The 26,850-nt window shown below is 33.6% G+C and overlaps 1 protein-coding gene and 1 long non-coding RNA gene across 5 annotated transcripts in view; one reads left to right on the top strand and one right to left on the bottom strand.

The window, feature by feature from the left end:
- Window positions 1-9,517, top strand: part of LOC140450377 (puratrophin-1-like) — a 1,292,549-nt gene extending 1,283,032 nt beyond the window's left edge. For all 3 annotated transcript variants that reach the window (XM_072543974.1, XM_072543973.1, XM_072543975.1), the window contains one exon: window positions 513-9,517. In XM_072543974.1, coding sequence (XP_072400075.1) covers window positions 513-583 — 71 coding nt within the window. In that variant the 3' untranslated portion in view covers window positions 584-9,517. The remainder of the gene's footprint in view (window positions 1-512) is intronic.
- Window positions 9,518-10,191: 674 nt separating this feature from the next.
- LOC140450376 (uncharacterized) overlaps window positions 10,192-26,850 on the bottom strand; it is a 572,900-nt gene continuing 556,241 nt past the window's right edge. Inside the window, exons 5-6 of one of the 2 annotated variants that reach the window (XR_011952014.1) lie at window positions 12,195-12,317; window positions 10,192-10,340 (exon numbers count right to left, since the gene is read on the bottom strand). This is a non-coding gene — a long non-coding RNA (uncharacterized lncRNA). The remainder of the gene's footprint in view (window positions 10,341-12,194; window positions 12,318-26,850) is intronic. The other variant, XR_011952013.1, reaches the window with a different exon arrangement.

Here is a 26,850-nt window from a genome sequence, read left to right as displayed (position 1 = left end):
ACTACATGTAAGTCTGCTCCGTCCCACAGGCCGTCCATAGTCCTCACCACACCATTAACCCAGTTTTTTCTGACCCACTAAACTTTGTTTTATGGAATTGTAGAAGTTGTCTGCTTGAGCCTAATCTAGTTGAGTATTAGGATGGTGTCCATGTGCTATCTCCATCATAAAAATAATTTTATGACATTGTTATAATATGGCCTATTTTGCTGGTTAAAGTTCCTTGGTTTCTAGAAACTCTCGGGAGTAGGGGGGGGTTATGGTATTCCCTCGAGGTCCCTTTTTCCCCTAGATTTTGCTGGTACTTCTGCTTTTGTTTATATTGAATGCCTGTGGTGGACTTCATTATTTCCAAAAAAATAAAGGATACCGTTTGTAGTGAGCGAAGAATTACTATGAATATATTTTATTACCCAATATTTTTAATTATAAGAGACTAAAAACTAGGCATATTTTAATAAATACAATTAATTTCCGCATTTAAATATTAATAGACAATTTTTCTTTTTCAGAAAGCGGCATTATAGCGGACATGTCTGTGGGCTCTGACGAATTTTCAGAGCAAGCACCTTCAGGCCTTTAGAAGAGAGAACTTTATAAAATACGTTTTTTATATTATTTTATTTTGGCTGTTTTAAGCCAATATACACCATGTGCCAGGATATATTCTAATTAATGTTAAGTATGTTTGAAAAAAATATTTCATACACGAATTTAATTTATATGTTTAAAGTTATTGTAAATATTACTAAATTTTATGTTCCTCAAATTATGTTTGACCTGTACGGGTCGGTGTTTATACACTAGCTGGCATAAATTAGACACATTTTAAATTTTTTTAGTAGAAATCTTTTTCGTAGTCTGTCTTCGTTGCATATTTCCATTGTCAAAACCATTCTTTAAAAAACACCTTTCACATGTCCGTAGAACACTCTCTTTTTATTATAAATGTTCTATATTTTATCTATATTTATATCTCAGAAAATCAGGTATCTGTCAAATCTATGAAAAGTTGTCCAACCTGTGCTGACTGGTCTGAAGTTAGCTATGTCGTGTATTATGTCACGCCGCCCCTTGCTACGCGGTTAGACAGTTATACATCATTTTATATATATATATATATATATATATATATATATATATATATATATATATATATATATATATATATATATATATATATATTAAACAATAAACAGATTCGGCGACTCCTTGCTTGGACACATAAGAACAGCTAGATGACATTTACAAAGAAATTAGATTTAGAAGCCTCACAAAACTCCAGAGTTATGCCGTCCACACCATTCGAGAATAGGTTTCAGAAATTTAGACTTGAAATTTCGATTTAGCTTTTCTCATCAGTTAGTAAGTGGGTGGTTATTTCCAACAGAACAAAGTGCATTGTCAACTTTTGGGTATAATATTTTTGTCATGTCTCTTTGGTATCTCGTCAGATTTAGTTCAGCATATTAAAGTTTATGAGTAGATTGCTAATCAGGGGACCTTTCTGGTTCTTGTACTACTTTTATAAAATACGTAGTATTTTAGTTGCTTCATTCCTATAATTATATTTTTTTCACAGTGAAAACTATTGAAGTGTTTGAGAAGTGTGCACCAAATAGCTGCCTAATAAGTTTAAAGTTTTTCAAACGTGGCAGTTTTATCTTCATCATCAATTAGCCTATATTTGTCCAGTGTTTAAACGTAGGCCCGTTAAATTTTTCACCTATTTCTATCTTGAGCTTCTTGCTACAATATGTTTCCCTACGATAATTTACTGAAAAATAATTTGAAAACTTTGGCACGTGATTCATCGTTTAACATGTTCCAAATAAGCTATCAAATTTGGTTTTATGAAGTTATTTTGCTTCTCAATATTTCGTGTTGGTTACTTTAATAACAATAATTTGATGTGGTAGATATGTCGATATACATTAAACGCTGCCACGACTTAGATGCCCAATGGAAAAATTTTCCTACATAAGGCCTAATAAGTGTAAATACTTATAACCAAAAATTGTCAGTATTCAATATTTTCGAATATTTTTAAGCCAGCTAGTGTAATCTAGTGAGTTATAGCGGATTTAACTAAAATATGCAAATGGCCAATTGCTCCAAAAGCACAAATCCATCTTAAAAAATGGATATTTGAATAATAGTAATATATTTTTTAGCCAACCAATTCTTATAGTGTATGAATAAAGGTTATTTTTATAGTTTTATTTTCACAACTGTGTAGTAAACAGTTAACATCCTAAAGAGAATCTTACTGAAAAAACTCTATAATAGGCACTAATATATCTTTTATGAACAACCATAAATATTCATCTAATTTTCTTTTATTTTTACGTTGTTCTCTATTTTAAATAATTTGAATTCACCTTCGGATTATGTGCTCAATTAAGTTTTAGTCTTCCACTCTTACGTTTATCGTGTATTTAACGTAGAGTTCTTGTTTCACCTATAGTCGTTTTCTGATTTCTCGTGGTCAATAAACCTACAAGCCAGGAAATGAATTCATGCATAGTTACCCAAATATTTAACTTATATAGAGGTGAAACGTAAATTCGCCAAAACCACTCTGCAATAGCCTTTTGTAGGTTATGGTTGTTCGGATCTTTGTCCTTTGTCATGTCCCTTCATGTGATGGGGTTTGATTTTTTATAATATACTCAGGATGCCTACAAATTTCTATTGCTTCACGATTGTTTCTGAAATATAAGTAGAGATTTTTATGAAGAATGCAAGGTTTTCTAAATAATGTCGAATTTTCTGGCAGTCTGTCTTTTGGCAGTGTGTTTGTTATTGCAGAATGGAAGAGAATAGTTGTCATTGCATAATGGAAGAAAATATTAGATCTAATGCATTTCTATGTTCTTTGAATAGGTTTTGATGGAACGACCAGTTCGCCAATACATACCTACAAGAATTTGGTATTTTCTCTTCATTATATTTCATCCATTTAATTTTCTTTAATACTTCATTTATTAAATGTACATATTACTTTTCTATTTAGTCAGCTTATTGGCTTTATAGTAGAGTAGTGCTATGAAATAATGTTTGTTGAAATCTAATATAATACATCAGAGAACAGCATAATCTTTTCAATGCTCCCAAAACACTTATAGTCCTAGAAACGTGAATCATTTACCTATTCCATCTTTAAATTTGTCTCGTTTCTGAAAATTACAATTTTATGTTTTCAACTATATTTTATTATTCAATATAATCTTCCTTAACTTCAATATGTTTTCATCAAAATTTTTGTTTCATAATAATAGTTTCTGGCGCATTTTTGAGATGTGGAAGTAACCAGAAGTCAGAAGAAGCTAAATCTGGCGAATAAGGTGAATTTTGCAACAATTCGTAGATTAATTTAATGATTTTTGTGATAGTTTCTCTTTGGAGAAAGTAAGGTGTGTTGGAAATTATTCTTTTACCAAGTTGAAAGTAATCCACTTTTCTTTTCTATCCTAGAAACTACTCTCTTTTGCCGATTTTCTTGACCCTAATTGGATTTGGAGCTTCATATCACTCTTTTCATTTGTTTTGATTACGGATCATGGTGCGGGAGCAAATGTTGTTGAGACGGTCTTCTTCTAATGTATTTTTGTCTTATTGTTATACCCATTGCTCACATCTTGCTCAAACCCAAAACCTTCAAAATATAGCCCATATAATGGCATTCTTAGGGCTTTTACTAAATTTCAATTATATACTTCTTAATGTCACTCTTTTTTTATTTGTTTTGATTCCTGATGATGGTGAGAGAGCAAATGTTGTTGAGACGGTCTTATTCTAATGTATTTTTGTCCCATTGTTAAACCCATCGCTGACATCTTGCTCAAACCCAAAGCTTTCAAAATATAGCCCATATAATGGAATCCTTAGGGCCTCTACTAAATTTTAATTATGTACTTAATGTATTTTCCTAAAAGATATCCTGGATTTTTGCTGATTGCTAGTGTTGAGGAAATTTGGTGAAGTTGAAGACTCCTTAAGAGGCTTTTAACAATCGCTCATGCATTTGTTTTGGTACTACGTCCTCCAAAACTGGTTTTTAATAAAATTGGTTGGTAAAAATAAAGCTGTTCTACAAATTTATCTGGTTACCAAATACTTTGCATTTTACAGAAAGCGTACGTAGTTAAATCCGTTTATTTTTACTATTGTTTGTATTGTATTCAAGGAAATTATTATTAGACCTGTCGAAAGCACTGTAAACGTGTATAAATGTCATGTATACTTTTAAACCAGCTTTGCATAAGGTGATGTTTATAAAATGATACGTAGTTTTTGTGTCGTCATTGATGGACACTGTCACCGACACCAGAACAATCTTTTTCAAACTTGTCGTTCTCACTTATTCTTCTCAAAACACAATTTTTTGAAATTCAAGGAGGCGTCTTAGTTCACGCAAAATCGAAAGATCATCAACCATCAGTTCTACACATTCAATATTTGCCGGTATTGTGCTGGAAGGGCGGCTAGAACGCGGTCTATTTCAACAAATTTGCAGCATTTTTAACCCAATTGAACTATTTGTTACCTATCTTTGCTTACTTAGGCATTAATTTCCTAATAATCAAAATGACTAATGTGCGATTCGAATAGTTTCCCACAACTTTTTCCAAATTTAAATGCAAATCGTTTTTAACATTCTAACAATGCAGTGAAAATAAAAGTATGATATTTCAAGAGATTTCCCGTTGGTAACTACGGAATACAACTTTGTGATGAGTTACTATTTACGCTCGTATCCCACAGAGGACGCTGGAAGCTTTTGGTGCTGTTATTATCGAAGATCGTGTACTTTTGGAATAAATCTCATACAATTTAGATATTAAGAAGTAGACGTATTTTGGTTTGTTAGAAAGATATTTTGATGCTTTGGTGGCGTCTTCTTGTCGTGATCGGGTATCTGCTAATCTTCTGAAGACGTTTTTGGATTTAATACGTATAATCATTACTAGATTTTGTCGAGAGTTTTATAGTTAAATATTTGTTAAGTATGTTAAATAAAATTACTTTTTTGTCGCTCAATACAAAGCTCCATGTCTGTTGTAGCCTCCAATTGATTATTTTCTATTTTTTATTTAAATGTATTGGAACATTATAAATAATAGTATCTATCTATATAAGGATTTTTACAGCTGTCGCCGCCTTCCTTCTTTCAGCCAACGTCTCCAGTCCTTTCTGTTCTGCCATTCTCCATCTCTAAGGTCTCGTCTTTCCATGGCCTCGTCCACTTCATCCCTCCATGATCTTCGGGGTCTACCTATTTTCCTCCTTCCTATTGGACTCCAATCCGAAATCTTTGCTATCCACCTTGTATAATCTGTTCTTCTCACATGTCCATACCAAATTAAACGTTTTTCTTCAATGTAGCTGAGTATGTCTTGTTCTACTGCCATTCTTCGTTTTATCTCCTCATTTCTGATGCGGTCCATTTTTGTCACTCTGCAGCTTCTTCTCATGAACTCCATTTCAGTTGCTGTGATTTTGGACCTGTTTCGTTTATTTATTACCCAATTCTCTGCTCCATAGGTCATTATACTGCGTACCAAGGTGTTATAAATTCTCTTCTTTGTATTTCTGGTAATCTGTCTATCCCACAGTACCCCGTTCATTTGTTTAATACATGTTCTTGTCTGTGCTAATCTGCTGGTTATCTCTTGCTCGGTGGTTCCATTTTTTGAGAGTATGAATCCTAAATATTTGAATTTGTCAGTGCCGTTAATTTCCCTATTATCGTCCATTTCCAAGATTCTCACTGGTTCTTGCTCTGTTGTTAAATATTCGGTCTTTTCTAGATTTATTTCCAGTCCACTTTTTGTGTATTCCTTTTCTAATTTTCGGAGCATATAGCACAGATCTTCTTCATCTTTACCACTTGGTCATCTGCAAAGCTTAATGTGTACAAGAAGTTGAATTAGTATTCCCATCCCTTCACATTTCCTTTTCCATGGTTTTAATATTTGTTCGAGGAATATCTTGAACAGTGTCGGAGATGTAGAGCATCCCTGCAATAAGCCTTTTGTAGTCTTAAATTCGTTGGAGTATTTTTTGCCGGTTTTAACTCTTACCTTGTTGTTGTTGTAAAGGTTTTTTACGGCTTCTATTAACCTCTGAGTTATTCCGATTTACTTCATCGTGTTCCATAGTTGTTTTCTGGGGACCGTGTCATATGCTTTTTTTAAATCTATAAATGCCATGTGTACTGGTCTATTTTTTGCCATTTTTTTTTCAATTAATTGTTGGAGTGTATAAATGTGGTCTATGCAAGATCTTCCTGCCGTGAACCCCGCCTGATCTTCTCCGATTTTATTTGAGATAGATTTTTCCAGTTTTTCTTTCAGTATTTTTCCATATAACCTGCCCATACATGCTATCACACTGATGCGTCTGTAGTTCCCGCATTTCTTCTTATCTCCCTTTTTATGTATCGAGGTTATATATGCTTTGGACCATTCATCTGGTATTTCGTTCAGGTTTATAGCGTTACTGAACATTTCGTGTATAATTCTGTATAGTTTGTCCGTTCCGTACTTAATTAGTTCATTAACGATTCCTCCTGGTTCCCCTGATTTTTTGTTCTTTAAAGTCTTTATGGTATTCTTTACTTCGATTAATGTTATCTCCATCTGTTCTTCATTCTGATTTTGTTGTTGTTCCTGTTCTGTGTCTGTCTCTATGAAATCAGTGAGTAGTTCTTACTATAATAATAGTATAACAATATAAATTTGGACCGCTTTATTAAACCCAATTTTTCTTATAACGGCGTCGCACAAGCCAGGAGTATTTTACCAGTATTGTCGCTCAAAAACATTCGTTATTAATATCTTTATAATATTCTTTTGTGACGTTGTTGAATTTTGCACTCTTATCATTTTACAAACAAACCAATTAGTACCAGCTATCACTTGTTTCTTTAATTTTTAAAATTCGACAAGTTTGTAGTGCTTTATATCGACTAGTCTATGTATAGTAAATAATAGAGTACCTTATATTCCGAAGAAGCATATTTTATTATTATTAAATACCATTTAATTTATTACTATATTGTAGTGTGTACTTAAATATGACCATATTTTATACACCAATCATTCCACAAGATATGAGATACTTAGAATATTATTTTTATAAAGAAAAACATTTTTTGTATCAAATCGAACATGAATAATGTTTATCAGATAATTTGTGAAAAAAAATTGCATAAAATGGGTGAAACTTCGACTATATTAGTTTCTAAAAGTAAAATAGTTGTTGATTCTTGTTTTAATATACTGTTATCTTATGTATCTTTTTCAAATGCTGCCTAATTCACCATATTTGTTAAGGGGCTTTATAACAAGTTCTTCTGGTGCCTTTATGTAACGTATTGGCGTTCATGCTGGTTGGATTATGTATAAGGATCTTCTGCTCTTGTTATTATTGTTGATGTTCAACTTTTCTTTGCTTGTATTCTTTTGTAACACAGAATATTTTGTTAAAGCTTTATGTATAATATTTTTGATGTTAACCAATTGTTCTTTCACGTTTTCTTTTTATAGTTCTCCTCCATACCTTCTCGTTCATTCCTTTCTCACAAGCCAAAAGGTCCCATAACTTTTTCTACTTTGGCGTTGAAGTCACCAATAATAATTTTTAGTTCATTATATTTTATTGATTTTATTGAATTCTGTTGTCCTTCATAATTAATTAATAATTAATAAATAATTACTCAACATATCCAGAGATGATACCAATACTTATGTAGAAAGCACTTTCTTAATTCTGATTTATAGGTAGGTACACCAACTACCTAAAAGCACCTCCCCATCTACCCAAAAGTAGGCTATTTTTAGTATTTAGTTATGTTTTACCCGTTCCCTAGCATTTCTGAAGGAGCTACTGATAATATTAACAAAACATTGAGTTTGCTTCGAAGTGAAAAATATTTTTGTCCGTATTTCCTCGTTTGTTAGTTATATACATAGTTTTTACCTTTAGTTTATTAGCAATTGCCATCATATTTTTTCTTTAAATCAACTGTAATGTCACCTTTAAATCGTTTTTCTTCCTTTTCCATTATTATTTATATAATACTCTTTAAGAAAAAAGGGATCACTTATTTGTCTTATAGTTCTAAAAGCCGTTTTTCTTCTAATTTGATGTCTATATCGACCTTTTTAATCTTTTTTCGTAAGTTTTCTGATACAGCTTGTAGCAAACACACTTGTGCAAGACAGAAGGCATATTGGTCCGTATAATATTCACTTTTTATTTTTTTTTCTTTAGGAAATGTGTTTTTTTCACGTTTCTCTTGTTGCAGTTGTTCTTTTTATGCTTTCTTACGGATTTTCTAGAGCAATGCCTGGCATGATTTCCATTTCCCGACATGTTTTCCCAGTTTTTATTTTTTGCAAAGGTTAACTTAGTTCTGCGAGTATTCACATTGCCCATTAGTGCTTGTTTTTTTTAAATTGTTTTGATCACTTCCATATTTCCACAATTTGTCGTTTTTCTTTGCCGCTTTAATATACCCACCTTTAATTATTTTCTGCTTCCTCTTATAATTATTAATTCTATGTGCATCATAGACTCCAAATATCATCATCATCATTCTGGCCTTATAACCCTGCGTGGATCCTAACCTCTTAAAGAATTTCTCTCCAGTCGTCCATATCCATCGTCTTTCTCCTCCACGCACGTATTCCCATATTTCTCATAACTTCATCGATGTGATCAAGGAACCTTATTCTTCCTCTTCTTCTCTGACCGATGGGTCTATCAAGAAACGTTTTTCTAGCTGTGTCATTTTGTTCCATCCATGCCCTATCCACCTCGGACGTCTTATCTTAATATGTTTTACGATATCAGGTTACTGGTATATTGTATAAAGTTCGAAGTTGTATCGTCTTCTCCACACTCCATTATCATGCACTGCTCCATAGATTCGCCTTAGTACTTTTCTTTCGAAACATCCTAATAGATTTTCATCACTTTTTACTAGAGTCCAGGTCTCTGAGCCATGTGTTAGGACTAGGTGTATTATTATTTTGTAGAGTTTTATTTTTGTACTCGTATGTCTCGATATAATTGTGGATTTAAGGAGGAGTTTATCTCTGCGGTGTATTCAGTGTAAAGGAGCGTTTCCAGGTATACAAATTCATTCACTGCTTCGATGACGTCGTTTTCTATAAGAAGTGGTCGTAGGATTTGTGGTTGCATGCTTATTTTCTCTGCAAATATCATTAAACAAAAATGTTATTCTAAATGCAAAAATAATATTGAGTTGTTTCATTTCTTTGTAGAACGATTGGTCAAATACTGCTGCTAAAACTAAAATAAAACACAATAGATTCAGGGAATTTGTCACGCTTTGTACATACAACAGTACAATATCTACATGTTCAGTCATTAACACCTGATCACTAATACAAAATATAGGATTAAATGAATTTTGTAAATGCATGATTTTTATAATACACTGTGTAGTCATATTTAAAATTAATGGAGTATATAAATATTATGTAAAAAGTAAACACGTCTTTTATTTTTCCCCGATAATCCTAACCAATGTTTGAAAGAGATAGGTAAAAGTGGCGCGCGAGATGGAGATAGTGGGTAGGTTGGAAAAGGTGGGTAGGTAAGGTATATGGAGTCGATCAAAATGAAATTTTGGGACAATATTTCAAATAAATATTTCTTTATATTAGATAGTTTGTATTTACAATCTTTAGTTCGTGGCTTCACTAATAGATGGAATCACTTACGTATCGTACGAGAATCGCGAATTTAAGGTACTTAAGTAATGTTTTAAAGAGATGGGTTAAAGTGGGCGGGTGGGTAAATGAGGAAACGTCGCGTCGCTAGAACAAATTTGGAGATACGAATCGAAGAAATTGTCTGATTTAAATATTTTGTCAGATTAATACTTATGAATCTAATCATTTCTTGAAAGTAGTTGATACTAAATATATCACATAGAAATGATAAGAGTTGGAAAAGAAGAATTAGCAGAAGAAAATTTCAAAAATAAAAGAATTTTAGATTCCTCGAGTTTATGGCGTCTACGCGTATAGAAAGAGTCTGAATTTTAATATATCAAATAGGAATATATCAAATCAAATCGTTTATGTAAAAACAAGGTCGGAATTTAATTTCTAGACTGGAAAATAAAACACTTTTTAAATTAAATTATTTATTTTTTCAAAATATACATAGGTTCAATAGTTGAGCACCACTAGCAATCTCCTGGAGATTTCCCAGAGAGTTCCACTTTTTGGCAATAAGGTGAATCTTCTCTATCACATTTTCTATTTGTCTCCGTAAAATTCGTAGTTTTCCATGAATTTCTAAAAATGAAAAAGCCGTAATTAATAAAAGATTTCGCACAGATCATAAATAATTGTTTTAGTACCAGTACCATTAAAGTTTAATAATACTACTGAAATATAGATTAAAAGAAGACAAGACCAATAAAATATTTTTTTACTATATATACAGGGTGCGGGATTAGTACGAGGAAGTCCAATTACTCATTGGTCGTAAGAGATACGAAATTTCACCTAATTCTTGTTGCAATTTAATGTGTGGTTCAAAAATCACGAATAATTCACAAATTAAAGCAGTTAGGTGTAAGAAATGCTTAATAAATAATAAAGTATCATAAAATAACATTTCAGTACTAAACATAGGGTGTTCCATTTAAGAAAACTCAAGAAAATATTCATTCCGAGTTTCGAACCACCCTGTATATCAAATTTAAATATTTCTCCATGTTAATAATTTTAGACAAAAGCAGACTACATTAAAAAATCTTTTAAATATAAATATATTTTTGACATCAAATCTCTACAATTCTACAGGGTGTTAATTTTGCTACGAAATGAATAAAAAATACGTAATTATCTTTTAAATTACCCCGTACACTGCTAAACCTTATACTGAGAACGGAAAAAAGAACGTTGAGAGGAATCCAAAAATGTAAAATATACAGGGTGTCCCATTAAAAAAGAAAAGTTTGTTCCATCCCCTCAATATGGGTGGTCCTGTATATTGAAAACTTTTTTAGGGTATAGTCCAATCTATGTTCCAATTTTTACCTAAATCATTTTTTTGTATCTCTTATGACAAAGAGTAATTGGTCTTCCTCGCACTAATGATCTAATCCTCGAACCCTGTAAAACTTAGAATTTTCTTAAAATCTTTACTTTGTGGCGAAGCCTATATATGGCACTACTGGGGGAGGGGGTCTTACGGTGCGTTACAGCCGCGGTAAGGGGGTTCGAACAAGGCATTACGTAATATTGTTTTTAGCTGAAGAAAAAACTATGTCGTTAAAATCTGCCAAGTTGGCAAACCTTTTCGTTTGTGTTTTACGGGGAATTTCTACGGGGATTGTATTGTACAATACTATTATTTATTTGTTCTTTTGGTCAATGTTTTAAGGGTAATCCTTCGACTGTATTGTCCGACCTTTTTATTTGGCTTTCATTGTCAGTAATGCACAGAAAATCATATTAAGAATTCTTACTGTAATGTCATCAGAAGTTGAAAAAAAATAACGGAAAAAACGACGATGTTTCAGCGAAATATATAATGTCTGAAGATAACTTGCAGGTTACAGCAGAATCTATTAATATTGTATAGCAGTCATGTCCGTGAATCGCAATATTTCTTGCAAGTCACTAAATTTGCGGAAGAAACCTGCTGTTGCCGTTCGAGGAGTGTATTAAAATCTGTCTTTACTATCGCCACCCTACCCAATCCTTTGTTTAAATTTCAAGCAAGTTCGTGGTACCTAATCAGTTAAAAGACAAAGGATCATACAAGTTTTCACCACTTCTTGTGACTTTGTTCCGTTGATCTGTCGCCTTCAGTGGAAGGGTTTAAGATACTTTCTTTTCTGCATCAGTATAATGCGATACAATCAAGAAAATAATATGTGCAACCAGTAGGATCTATTTCACCCCATAATAGTGTAAATATGCACAGTTATTACGTGCAGCGTCGTGAAAGTAAAGTATGGCCACCTCGATTTGTTGCCACCAAAAGTGCTAATGAAGGTTGCCGATTGGCTTGACGAAGACAAGGTTTGTGCAACTGATTTAACATTTCAGCCATTTGTGCCAGTATTAAAAGTTTTTGAGTGGCTGACAAACCCATGGGCAAAATAGCAGTAACTCCAATTGAATTTTTTTACATACCTACTTTTTTCTTACATTCTTATCAACCGAAGATTTAGGAACTCCATCAGTAGAATTACGACATATCCTGGAGTAGATATTGGATCTGATTACAACCCTTTAGTTGTCGATGCAAGAATCGGGCTAAAACAAATAGAGAAAAAACATCAGCAACATAATTTTACAATATCAGATGTCAACAAAAATTTCAATGTTGAGAAAACATGGAAAATATTTCGTGACCATATGACCAAGTTAATAGAACAACATAGTGTAACTTACAGATTTAAGAAATTAAAATGGATGACGGAAGAAATACTAGACCTTATAGAACAAAGAAGACAATTGACAGACGAATACAGAAGAAAACAAAGAAATAAAACGAGGGGCTAAAGAGAAGTGGATGGCGAATAAATGTTCAGAAATGGAAGAATTAGAAAAGAAGCATGACATGTTCAATATGCACAAGAAAGTTCGTGAAGTTTCCAGCCGGTATAATAGAAAAAACACTAAAAATCCAGTAGATAATGCAGGAAGAGTTATCCTTGATGAGCGAAAAATACTTAAAACGTTGAATAACCATAAAACTAAATTGTTCCAAGATTACAGGCCAAACATACAGAGCAATGTAAATCAAGAAGGACTGAAATTTAAAAATCCGAAGTTCTTCTTGAATAAAATTAATCAAAACCAAGAAAGCAACTGGACCAGACATTATTCCAGCTGAACTCTTAAAAATAATACAAAAGGACCAGATCAGTGCTTTGGATAAGATTTTTAACGATGTAAATACTACTGATGAAATACGTGAGGAATGGCTGAAGTCTGTTTTTATAGCAATTTTTTATAACAGAGCTAGAAGTACAGATATACGCGTAGATGCAACGAGGAAAACATCAAGGACTGAAATTTAAAGTTTCAAATTTATACTCATTAAATAGAGTAGTAAAGACGGCAAGAGACGGTTCCCCAATAGGAAGACGATCAGTAGGAAGACCACGAAAACGATGGAACTACGACTTACTGGAGGCACATTAAAAAACAGACAGAGTCATGTCTACGTAAAAGGAAGAAGAAGAAGAAGAAGAGAAGATATCCTTGTATCACAAACATCTCTTGATACTTCTGATGATGATAACACAACCGAACATTCACAACATTCTGAAAAATCCAATCACTAACAACTTTCACACTTATTCAAGGAATTGTAGCGGATTATTTTGCCGCTTAGAAAGAATCTAACAACTTATCAGCGACACCAATCCAAATTTAGTATGCATATAAAAAACCAATTTCAAAGAAAATTGTAATATTGTTCTAGGGGTTTTGAAGGATATCATTACGTAAGAACAGAATGCCTTAGAGCAAGCGAAGGAATTTCAAATTTTTGTCGAAAAAGACGTCTATTCAACACATTTGTCTTAGGTTACCAACCTGGAAACAATCGCAGTAACCCTAAAAGGATAATTATCTGCAGTACATATATATTCCACCGAGTTATATTCCTCTCTCTCTTCTCTTTGTCAACTATTTTCCATCCACGCCTGAATGTAGGTCTCTCCCAATTGCTTCCATCTTTCTCTATCTTGCGCCAATCTAATCCACTGTTTGCCTGCCACTGCTCTTGTCATTATTGTCATTATATTGGGCTACGTGACCTGAAGTCACTGGGCAGGTCACGTAACCCGATATAGTAGCCCGTGGTTATATTCCTACTAAAGCTGAACTGGTAGACTTAATTTTTCAACTTCCATTTGTCGGAGACTTTAATGCCCACAATAAAACAGAGGAAAGGTTGTCGAGAACATACTAAACATTACCGACACTTGTTTTCTAAATAATGGTTCCAACACCAATTTCAATATTTCAACAGGAAGTTTCTCAACGATTAACCTAAGTCCTATGCGATTCCAAATTATATTCTTCTCTAACATGGAATATTGTAGATGATTTATAACTATATGATAGCAACCATTTTCCCATCCTCATACTAAATAATGAAATAAAAAGCACTAGGAACAGCAATACAGTGGAAGGTTCTAATGCTGACTGGGCAAGTTTCAGAACTAAGGTACACCGCCAAATTTAACAAATTTTCATATCTGGAAATATAGATAATGATGTAGATAATTTTAACAAATGCATTATCTCCGCTGCTGATATTTACGTAGGAAAAAGTATAATAACTTCTACAAGAAAATTAACAGCTTGGTGGAATAAACGTTGTACAACTGCTGTAAAAGAATATAAAACTACGGTTGAGTTTACCGAAAGTACAAGCTGATTATAGCCGCAAATGTCAAACATGGAATAAAAAATTTCGGTTTGACAGTGTTGGCACGTTTTTATAATGTAAATGCTGTATGCTTCAAATATAAAAAAATAAAGCTTTAGAAAAGTACATTTTGTATATATGTATTATGTTATAAATTCTGCAATTTTTGATTTATAGAAAACAACAATGAGTAAATATTTGTTTCTTTGAAAATTAATTGCAGTTAATTATTAGATTTTTTTTTATTAAAATTATAAATTTATTAGAATTTTTTTAGCAATTACCCCCTGATAGATTAGGGGATAGATTTGGCAATCGTCAAATCAGCAGTTGCCTATTACAACAGATGTTTGCAATTAATCTCGAAAGAGACAAATATTTACTCGTTATTGCTTCATATAAATTAAAAATTGCAGAATTCATAAAATAGTATAATCAAAATGTACCTTTTTAAAAGCTTTCTCTCTTTATATTTGAAGCATACAACATATGCATTATAAAAACATGCCAACACAGCCAAACCGAAATATTTTTGACATTTGCGGCTATATTCAGCTTGTACTTTCGATAAACTTAACCAAAACTACTCTTCATAAGTACCGCCGAAACAGAAGTGACAAAACCTCATTTGTTTTAAAAAAACTTAGAGCCAAAGCGAGGTATATCTTAACACAAAGTAAAAAAGGAAGAATTACGTTTCCACTCTAACTCATAATACTGCCCTTCTCAAGTCTGCAAGAAAATTAATCAAATGAGGGGAAAAATACGCACACAAGAATTCCAGCTCTTTTACATAAAACTAATTTAGTAAACGATGATCAAGAAATTATTAATGTAATTGCCAAAAATTTTCATCAACGGCAACGGTTTAAAAAGAAGAATGTACTCAAAGAAACAAATCCTTTTGTACAATATCGTTCCCAATCTCTCAAATTTGACTCTTCTGTCTTAAATACTCCGTTTACACTACAAGAACTCTTAACCCTTTCGCTACGGGCCAAGTATCGGTTGCGCGTTGCTCATTTATACGGCGCCGGGAAAATTTTCCACTTCGCGATCGAGACAGCCACTCAGTAATTTACATTCTTTATATTGAAGCGGTTGATTGGTTTTTCGTTTGTTGGCAGTTTGTTTTGTGGGGGATCTCTCTTAAATAAAATACTGGGCCGGATATGGATACTACATTTATTTTCTACGTAAAACAGAGTACATAACAGTATTCATAATCTAATATTAATCCTCAAAGCGTGGTCACTTCCCCTTAACCTAACCATCTTCTTCAAAACCCGCCAATCCCTGTCATGTCAAAGTGAGTGACAGCTGACAGTTCTTCTTCTTTTTAAATTGGCCTTCTATTCGTAGTGTCACCGAATAAAGGCCTGATTCCTACAGTTTATATTCGTTTTATGGAAGTAGTGGCATTTTTTTTCGTAAAACTTACAAAAACAGTATTCAGAAAGTACGACGCTAGGGTGAGTGATGTGCTGCCGTGTATGTACGGCATCAGTATGGTGTATTTGCGGATCGTAACGTACATGAACGATACTAGTAAGCAAGATGGACAATGTAGAACGTACTATTACGATTATAGTTCTACAAAGATGTAAATGCTTAAAAATGTACGATAACAGAACCTGAACGATAGAGATTAATTTGCGTAATAGTACGGCGCTCGCTCATCAAAGCTGAAAATGAAAATCGTACTTATACGGCAACAGTATCGAAAGGGTTAAATATTCTTACAACTTGCAAAAATTCAGCTGCAGGTCCCGACAACATCCTTTTCATATTCCTCAATAATTTTCCCATATGTGCTGTTTAAAAACCTCTTATATTGTACAACATAATATAGAATAATCAGAAATTTCCAATATTATGAAGGGAATCTAGATAAACAAAAATCTAACATTTTAGATTTAGCTCAATCTGGATTCCGTTCATCCTGAAGCACAACTGACAACTTAGTAATGTTTCAAACAGAGATCACAACTGCTTTTGAAAACCAGCAAGATTTAATAGCAACACAATTTTACATCGAGAGCGCCTTCGACACTCTACTACATTCTACTGTTTTGACCAACTTAAATGAATACAATATTACGGGACATATATTATCTTTTATCGTACAATTTCTCTTCGGCCGTCGCTTCAAAGTATTAGGTTAGGTTAGGTTAGCGGAAAAAAGCTTCCTCAATCTATATCCAGAAAAACGAGGTACCCCAAGGATCACTTCTAAGTTCCACTTTATTTATAATAACTCTCAATGATATTTGAAATAATATTCACAACCCATTCAAGAACAACTTATATCCTCACGACCTGATTTTATATTGCCGCGGTAAAGATACGTTCACAACTACAAACTTAATCTAAAAAGCAGTAAATTAACTAACTTCTTGGTCTATAAGTTTTGGTAGTAATTTCTCTGCTGAAAAATCAAAAGTACTCAAATTCAGTCGAAGAACACGTAGCATATTATTACCTCAAATTACATTAAATGGTACTCCGCTCACAGTAGCTATTGAACATAAGATACTACATAGTTTTAATTTTTACTAATCGACTATCTTGAAAACCACAGAATACAAACGTCAAAGCTAATTGTCAATTGTTAATGCCAAACCATCACTGGGGAGCTGATGAAGATATCCTAATTAGGGTATACAGATCTCTCATTAGCTCTCAACTGAATTATGGGTGCTTTTTGTATACATGTCAGAATCAAAGTTTTATTTAAGAACTCTTGATATTATTCAGAATACCGTATTACGAATATGTCTCGGAGCTTTCAGACCCAGTCTTGCCGAAAGTCTTTGCTGTAAAACAGGTAAACTTTCTTTTTTGCTTAGCATGCAACAACTTCTTCTAACATACTTTGCTAGAGAATCTTCGATTAAAAACAATCTAACCAATATCAATATAACCTTATTTAAAAACCCTATAATTGTGAGCCTAACAATAAAATACCTCAAATTGTACTTGTCCTTTCACGACCTGTTGATTTTTCAATAACAGATACTCCTATACTGTCATTAACTCATCCTTGGATTAATAATATTCAAAAAATTAACCTTTCGCTTAATAATTATTATAAAAATGAAACCAGTACACACACAAACTCATATGACGAGGTTCTCTATACAGATGCATATGAAACTGACACAGGAGTCGGATATTCTATACTAACTGCAAATAGTATCATTCAGAAGTTCTACCTTTCACCATATAACTACATCCACACAGGAGAGCTGTACGCAATTCGCCAAGGATTAAAATGCTTGTGTAACCAAACTAAAGCCAAGAACGCTGCAATATGTACAGATTTGATGTCCTCCATCGACTCAATTAAAAATATATATTCCGAACAAATTAGTTCATGCCATACATGAAGCAACAAACTTTCTCATTTCTTCTGGAACAAACATAACATTAATCTGGATTCCTTTAGAAGTTGGCATTTTAGGTAATGAGACTGCTAATACTGCTGAAGAATTCAACCTCTAAACTACACAAAATACAACCTACCATCGAAACCTTTCAGCTACTTAACTTAAGTAGAAGAGACAAATTAATCGTTTTAAGGCTAAGAATTGGTCACACACGGCTGACACGTGGACACCTGATGGCTTGGAGAAATCACCTATCTGTGAAAAGTGTAGTGAATCATTAACCATTCAACATATTCTTACACAGTGTATCGAGTATGAGCAAGAACAAAAAAATACTCTATACAAGGTCTTACAAATGTGATCCACAGATAATTAGAACTTGTTCAGAATCTACTAGATTTCCTTCGAGAAACGAATTTGTATTGCTGTATGCTTTATTTTTTTTTACTCTCTTTTATTCTCTTCATTGTAAATTAAAATGTAATGTAAACCAAAATTGACCCCGTGTCAATAACCTTGTAGTTGAGACAAAATAAACTAAAGAAAAAAATACTTAAATGTACACAGTAAGTAAAATATCAAAATATTTTAACCGTTAAACCTTTGAATATGCTGTTTGTACTTTTATTAGGGGATATCAAAAAGAAATATATTATTCCTGGAAAGTATAAACCTTTTCGACGCCAATATAAAGGAACCGCCAGATATTTTCAATAAAAATGAATGAGAAAAGTGGCATCTGTAAATAATAAAGAGGTAGATAGAACAGATGTTACACCAATACAACCGCAATATAAAGATGAGGCTACATGCATATTGCGTCTGAACCGTATGAACAGGGTAAAATTCAAAACAGGATGTGTATCTCGGGGTCGTATTGGTCTTTGGAGGGAACTTCTACATCTCGCGTTACTTAACTATGCATTAAAATATCTGAGTTGGATGTGTTTTGCAGATATATACGGATAACTGAATGTTTTTAGGTTTATTTCATTCAATTAGGATGTATTCCCTTTATGCCCGCTAGGAAAAAATGAAAAATTGGAGTGTCTCCCTGGAAAAATAAGAGTTATGGGATATTTTGACGTTTTTATCTGATATAGCAGGGTTTTAGGTAAAAAGCACATTGAGGTAAGTAAAAAGGATCCCAAAAACTAGTATACAAGGGGCGGAAAATATATGGAATGCTTGAATTATTTCAGAAACGGCTCATAAGATACTTGTAGGATTTATTTTAAAGGAGCAATTTAATATGGTGGTGTAGACTTGGTGACTTTATAAATTCAATAATATCTTTGCACTGTATTAATTCGTTCAGCTCGTGGTTCATTTTAAATCTCCACGAACCATCGCTACAATGGGTTAGCCTAAATCTATTGCTTAATATTGTAGCATTTTTAAATTCCGTTTTGTATAAAGTTTCAATTTACGTATTTGAAATTATATTCCGTATAAGGTTTTAATCTACGTGACGTATTACAAATCTTCGAAATAGAAACTCGAATTTCGAACGAGAAGACATACTACGAGTGTTTGTTTATAAAGTTTTAATCGCCCCGAATAACAATTTTGGAACTGGGTCTTACAACTGAGCACCATAAGTGTAATTTTTCAAGATAGACCAGCGATTGACAGATGTTTTAATACGGGTAAAATAAATAAAACTCTCAAAAATCGCCTCAGCGTAGGATCGTCGAGAAGGAAGTTGTTTTCGTCAGCTCAGCAAAGAGAACGGCTGGCAAAGCGTTTTTGGCCGGTCGTTAACCGGCTTTTAATTTAAAAACATCTTTGGAAATCAAATGTATCTTTGGTGGTAGTGTTGTTTGGTGATAGTATGCAGTGAACGAAACGAGAAGAAGTAAAAATTAGTTTAGTGCAGAATGGGTCCTCCTTAATTGTAGTTGGTATAGCTAAACAAACCTACAAGTCACTGTAAGTAACTCTTCGGCTAAAATGTTTAAGTTTTTTATATATCCTGCAACAACAGAATAAATAACTATTTGAATATTTCAGCGATGGTGATCTATGCTGTATATTTCAATGATGGTAATCTATTCAGGGGAAAAACACTCTTGTTGTCAATATTATTTTTTATAAATGTCATCCGATTATTCAATATTGAATCATTTGTTTAAATTTTTAACACACTTTTCGTTTTAAAATAATTTCATATAAATATATTTATTATTAAGAAAAACCCCGTAAATCATAATTTTACCAAAATTGTTTTTTTCACTAAAATAGACTTTGAAACTGTAAATACACATTTTTGTAAAGAAACGTCGCCTTTAGTCAGTGCATTCGTAACCTATTTATAGCGTATGCATTAGAGAAAAGCCATAAGTCCATGACTAAAGGCGTTTCTCCTATGCAGCACGCATAGTGAATACGAATACAGCAGTAATAATATTGTGGATTACTAATTTGTATTATATATTGACAAAAATATTTTAGAATAAGTGAAAGCGACAGTGTTCACAACGATATTAATTTACCTAATCAGAAAAAGAAAGGAATAAAGAATTCCTAGGAATATAGAAATGAAATAATACAACGGGCTAGAGTCAAAGAAAATGAATACATCAATTGGAAGGGGAAGAATGTTTCCGTAGTTCCTTCTTTATCCTTCAAAGATTGAAAGTAAGTTAATAATTTGTGATCAATCTAAATTTGTTAATATGGAGATTTTCCAACGATATAGGGATCTGACTACAAAAAAATGAGAAAAATTATTACTAGCTATTGTAGTAGTATTGTAGATTGTAGTATTTATTTATACTCCATATCAACCCCTAATAGAAAAATTACCGTTTGTATATTAGCCTTATGTCTCCACCGCGGAGTAAAAGTTTTAAAGCGTCATCCAGACATTAGCGTCAGAAAGCCCGAAGGTACGAGTCAAAACCGCATTTCTGCATTCAATAAAGATCAGGTTAGGATTCCACTTCGGTGCCTGAACGAGTAAACATCGTTTTTGCCGTTCTCGTAATTTACAGTGTTTATAATAGTTTTTAAACTTGTTTTGCGATTTATACTTGTTCCAGACAATAACAAAGTGCAGTGTAACTATAAACGTGTACTTTCGCGGGTGCATATAATCGCTAAACTTGTATAAACAATATTTCATTAAGTGCATTATAACCTTACAAGAAAATAACAACATTGTTGGACATTACACTAGTTGCTCGATATTTAGGCAACTTCCATCACTATGGTGTATGATAAGTTGCCGCCTTCTGACACTCAACAATGAATACAAACAAATTGCAAGAAGCTGTCTTTGACTACGAGGATGCTTCAAATCCAACAATGTCAACAAACCAAATTGTAACCAACACAAACCCAACCACCAACAGTAACATATCTTACACGGCTGCAGTAAAATCAGCACCTAGACCAACGTTCCCAAAAAAGGATCAGGCTGTGGTTCTTCATGCCGAGAATAGTTTAAAGCTATACGATTATGTACATGCAATCGGAACTATCATTGGGGCCAAGAACATTTGCTTCGCATCCAGGATATCGAATAATAGGGTATGTATTTACTTATCTAATTCTGAACTTGTCGAAAAATTGATAAAGTCTCATCCATTCATTCAAATTAATACATTTTCACTAAATATTCGGAGACTTATATCTCCAACCAAAAGAATTGTTATTTCAAATATATCACCTTTTATTCCTCATGATCTAGCTGAAAATGCTATAAAAAGTCTTGGCTTACAACTAGCATCCCCCATATCGTTTCTAAAAGCAGGTATCCCTGGAGATGAATACAGTCATGTTTTAAGCTTCAGGCGCCAAGTTTATATATTTCCCCCTTCTGTTAACTACGAACTACAAACATCAATAACTATTCCATATGATGGTCATGAACATAGAATTTTTCTTTCTACAGATAGAATGGAATGTTTTATCTGCAAGCAAACAGGACATGTTGCAAATAACTGCATTAATCCCCCATCGGTCATTATTCCTATACAGTCAGAAACCCGAGATCCCATTTCTAACAATGAACCTAGCACGAATACAAATGAAAGCGTCCAATCATCTCAAGACATTCCAGTAATAGGCCAAAAAAGACCTCCTTCGGAATCACTTAATGACGAATCTAGTCTTCCTACAACTCCGTTAGCTGAAACCTCTGAAATGCAACCGCCTTATATCCCTAATGAATTAACTAAAAGAAAATCCAAAAAGAAAAAGCGAAAAACGGATGATACCAGTATCTCTGATATTACTAAACTTGACATTATCCAATATTACAACAAAAATCCACAAAACAATATACTCTCCTTAAACGATCTTTTTGCGTTTTTAGAAAATACTAAAGGCAGCAGTGACCCCTATCATGAGGCCCTAAAGTTTACAAACGACATCAATACACTCCTTACCAATTTGATTTCTATCTACCCGCATCTTTCTCAAAGAACAATAAAAAACAGATTTATACGATTAATGAAAAAAATCAGACATCAATGCAATGTTAAATCTGCAGAAAATAACGATACAATAACATTACCATGTCTCTGATACTTCCCTTGCCTCCAAAAACTCTTTAAAATAATCTTTCTCTTTAATACAATGGAATTGTGATGGGTTTTACGCCCGTCTAGAACGCATCCAACAACTTATCCAAGAGACCGCTCCAGATATTCTTTATCTACAAGAAACAAATTTAAAGGAAACCCAAAATCCGTACCTAAAAAATTACATAGGCTATCATCAGATTAGATCCACACCCCTACGCGCAAGTGGCGGTACTTCTATTTTTATATCGTCAGATATATATTCCGAAAAATTTAACATTACTTCTAATTTAGAAGTAGTAGCTGTTTCATTCTGGTGTCCTCATAAAATCACTATTTGCAATATATATTTACCACCTAATAAGGAGATAAATCATACAGAAATTTCTAAACTAATAGCAGAACTCCCACCCCCATTCATCCTCGTAGGAGATTTTAATGCTCACAGCACAATGTGGGGATCTAACAGCACATTTGGCAGAGGAAAAATTATAGAAAACATAATTAGCAATGAAGATATATTTCTACTCAATACTGGTTGTAGCACCCACTTCAATATATCTTCAGGAACTTTCTCAAATATCGATCTCAGCCTTTGTGATCCAAAACTAGGTCCATCTCTAACATGGTGTCCTCTAGATAGTCTTTTCGATAGTGATCATTTCCCTATATTAATCTCAGACAATAAACCCAAATCGTACAACCCAATAAGTAAATGGCGTATTGCACAAGCGGACTGGATGAATTTCAGTCTAAACGTCCGAGATCAAGTCAATTCAATTAAATATGAATATAACATAGACCACTTAGTTGATCAGTTCACTAATTGCATAATTAACTCCGCTCAAAAATATATAGGAAAATATTCTGTTAAACCTACACGAAAATCAGTTCCTTGGTGGAATGACTCCTGTGCTGTAGCAGTTCGTGTATGCAAGAAAGCTCTGAATAAATATAGACGAACAAGAACTAATGAAAATCTTATCAAGTTTAAATTAGCTAAAGCTAAATCAAAACGTATCATAAAGGAAAGCAAAAAGACTTCATGGAACCTTTATATCAATTCTATTTCTTCCGACACACCTCCAAGCCAAGTTTGGAACAAAATTAAACATATGAAAGGTCAAAGCACCGCCTACAAAATCCCCGCCTTAATTCATGACAACAAAATAGTGACTCAAAGTCAAAGTATTGCCAAGATCTTTGCGAATCACTTTCAATCGAAAACGCTAAACCAAAATAAGTCTCCTTTACACTCTTTTAACATCGCAAGTGGTAAAACTAACGATATTTCCAACCCAATAAACCTACCCTTTTCTAAACAAGAATTGACTCTAGCTCTATCCACTACAAAAAACTCAGCTGCTGGCCCTGATGACATCCCCTCAATTTTCCTCAAATATCTCCATGAAGAAACCATAAACAAATTGCTTGAGTTGTACAACCTAATCTGGTCCCGACAAGAATTTCCTTCCAAATGGAGGGAATCCATTATATTTCCTATCAAAAAAAGCAGCTCTCTTCCCAACTCTCCAAACTCGTTTAGGCCAATCTCCCTAACATGTACCCTTTGCAAATTATTGGAAAAAATGATCAATAAGCGATTAATATGGTATCTAGAAAAAAACAATATCCTTAACCCTGCTCAATCAGGTTTTAGACCTAATAGAAGCACCACTGATAATTTAGTGATCCTACAAACAGATATAGCAAATGCTATGGCCTCCAAGTAAGACGTAATTGCAGTAATTTTTGATATAGAAAGTGCTTTCGATACAACATGTAAGTCGGTCATCCTTAAAAAACTGGTAGAAAATGATCTTACGGGCAACATATTTTGCTTTATAAACAACTTTTTAAATAACCGAAATTTCAGAATCACAGTTAACGGAGTATTATCCGACAAATATGTCACTGAAAATGGTGTACCTCAAGGTTCTACTTTGAGTTCTACCCTCTTTCTGCTAGCCATCAATGATATTTGCTCTCATATAAAATCTCCTGTTAAATTTGCCCTATACGCAGACGACCTTATTGTATACTGCCAAGGAAAATCCACAGCTGCAACCTCATCTTTATTACAAAATTCTGTCGAGTCCCTTACTACATGGTCCGAGAAAACTGGCTTCAGGTTCTCTTCCAATAAATCCAAAATAATTAAATTCACCAGGAGATACAACAGCACAGAAATACCCAAAATAACACTAAACGGAGTAAGTTTAGAGTCAATTGATCATTACAAGTTTTTAGGACTAACTGTCGATAACAAACTCACCTGGCGACGTCATATCGATGAAATAAAAGGCATCTGTTTAAGCAGAATGAATTTGTTAAAGACATTGTCCCACCATCAATGGGGTGCCGATGAAAGTGTACTACTCAAAATATATCGAGCTATAATCCGATCCAAATTAGACTATGGTTATATAGTTTACTTGTCCAATAATTTATTACAATCTTTAAACTCTGTTCACAACACTGCTCTCCGAATTTGCTTAGGAGCTTTTCGATCCAGTCCCGCTGAAAGTCTCTATTGTGAATCTCATGAACTCCCCCTTTATCTCCGGAGGCAGCAACTACTCCTATCTTATGCTAGCAGAATTTCGTCGAATCCGACTAACCCTGTATTTAATCTTCTGACTTCGCCAAGACCTGGACTCGTAATCTCGCCCAGATGTATACTTTCAATCCCACAGATCCTACAACCCTTGTGCCAAGACACAAAATTATCTCAAACAATTGCATCTATAAAATCAGAATCCCCGCCATGGTCTAGAACACCTCCTTCTATAAACACTTCTCTCTGTAAATTTAATAAGCAACAAACAAATAATATCTTTTTTCGACAAGCTTTCAAAGATATTGTGAATACATCCCACTATGATAAGGTGCTTTATACCGATGCATCCCGAAACGCAGATGGAGTTGGCTGTTCTGTCACTACAGTTGATACAGTGCTGCGACAATACCGAATATCAAACGAATGTAGCGTATTTTCAGGAGAACTCTTTAGTATTTCAAAAGCTCTCGAGTTCCCTTTTGACAATCATCAAAGTGTAGCTCTGTGTACCGATTCCTTATCCGCAATTCATTCGTTAAAAAATATTTACAATCAACATCATTTAGTACAAAAAATATTAGAATCGATCCATCTCGTCACTTCCCGAGGGACTTCAATAACAATAATATGGGTGCCTTCTCATATCGGCATCCAAGGAAATGAGATGGCTGACAGCGCTGCAAAAGAAGCATCTACATTCAACTTACCTGTCTACAACATACAGCTCCAAGAAGACTTAAAATCAAAATTCAAAAGGAATATCCAAGACAAGTGGCAGAAACTTTGGATCACCAAAAACACAAAGCTCAGAGAAATACAACCTAATGTTTACAGCTATTTATCCCTGGCATCTCTGAACAGAAAAGAAAAGATAGCAATACGAAGATTGAGAATAGGACACACACGTTTGACACACGGTCATCTTATGTCCTCTACAGACCAACAGTTATGCTCTCACTGCAACGATATTCCTATCACCGTCAAACACATCCTCACAGAATGTCAGCACTACCAGGCCACCCGCATTGCCAACAATATAATCCATAGTCTAGAAGAACTTCTGAACTGTTCAAGCCGACTCAAGAGCATAATAGACTTTTTAAAGACTTCTCAATTGTTTAACAAATTATAATTTACATAATATTTTTATTCTTCACAATTGTAAACTTTGTAAGTACTATTGTAAACCTTTGCTCCCGTGTCAATGACCTAAGATGTTGAGACACGTTAATTCTAAATAAAAAAAAAAAAAAGATCAGGTTAAACAATTTTTTAACAATCTGCTCACAGTTATGGAAAAATTCAAGTTTCCTGAGAGGCGAATTTTTAATGTAGATGAAACGAGCATTTCTACGGTCCAGAAACACCATCAAAAATTTTGGCACCAAAAGGTCAAAAGCAAGTAGGATCCATAATATCTTGGAAAAGAGGGAAAAATGTTACCATAGTATGCGCTGTAAATGTTTCAGGGCAGTTTGTCCCTCCTATGTCATACGTATTCCCTCGAATACGTATGAATCCACAATTAGTGAGAGTAGGCTCAATTGGAGCAATCTACAGATGTTCAAAAAACATTACGACTGGATAAAACATTTTTTTTTTCAGCATATAAAGGCCTCAAAAGAAGATCCAGTGCTTCTCATATTGGATAACCACGGGAGTTACATTGCTTTGGAGATTTATACTTATTGCAGATCATACATAATTGTTATGGTTTCACTTCCCCCTCATACCTCACACAGGCTTCAACCTCTTGACCTAATTTTTTTTTGGGCCCCTAAAGAATGCTTTCAATCGTGAGTGCGACTTGTATCTGAGAACTCATACTCATGAAAAGATCACACATTTTGAACTTGCTTCCATTTTTAACAGAGCATATCTGAGAGGTGCCACGTGGACAAAGGAATATCCGGGTTCCGTGCTA

Source organism: Diabrotica undecimpunctata, chromosome 9 (assembly GCF_040954645.1).
Source record: "Diabrotica undecimpunctata isolate CICGRU chromosome 9, icDiaUnde3, whole genome shotgun sequence".
In the NCBI taxonomy this organism is placed as follows: Eukaryota; Metazoa; Arthropoda; class Insecta; order Coleoptera; family Chrysomelidae; genus Diabrotica; species Diabrotica undecimpunctata.
Note: the sequence above shows the minus strand (reverse complement) of the source record. Positions and strands in the feature narration are given on the sequence as shown.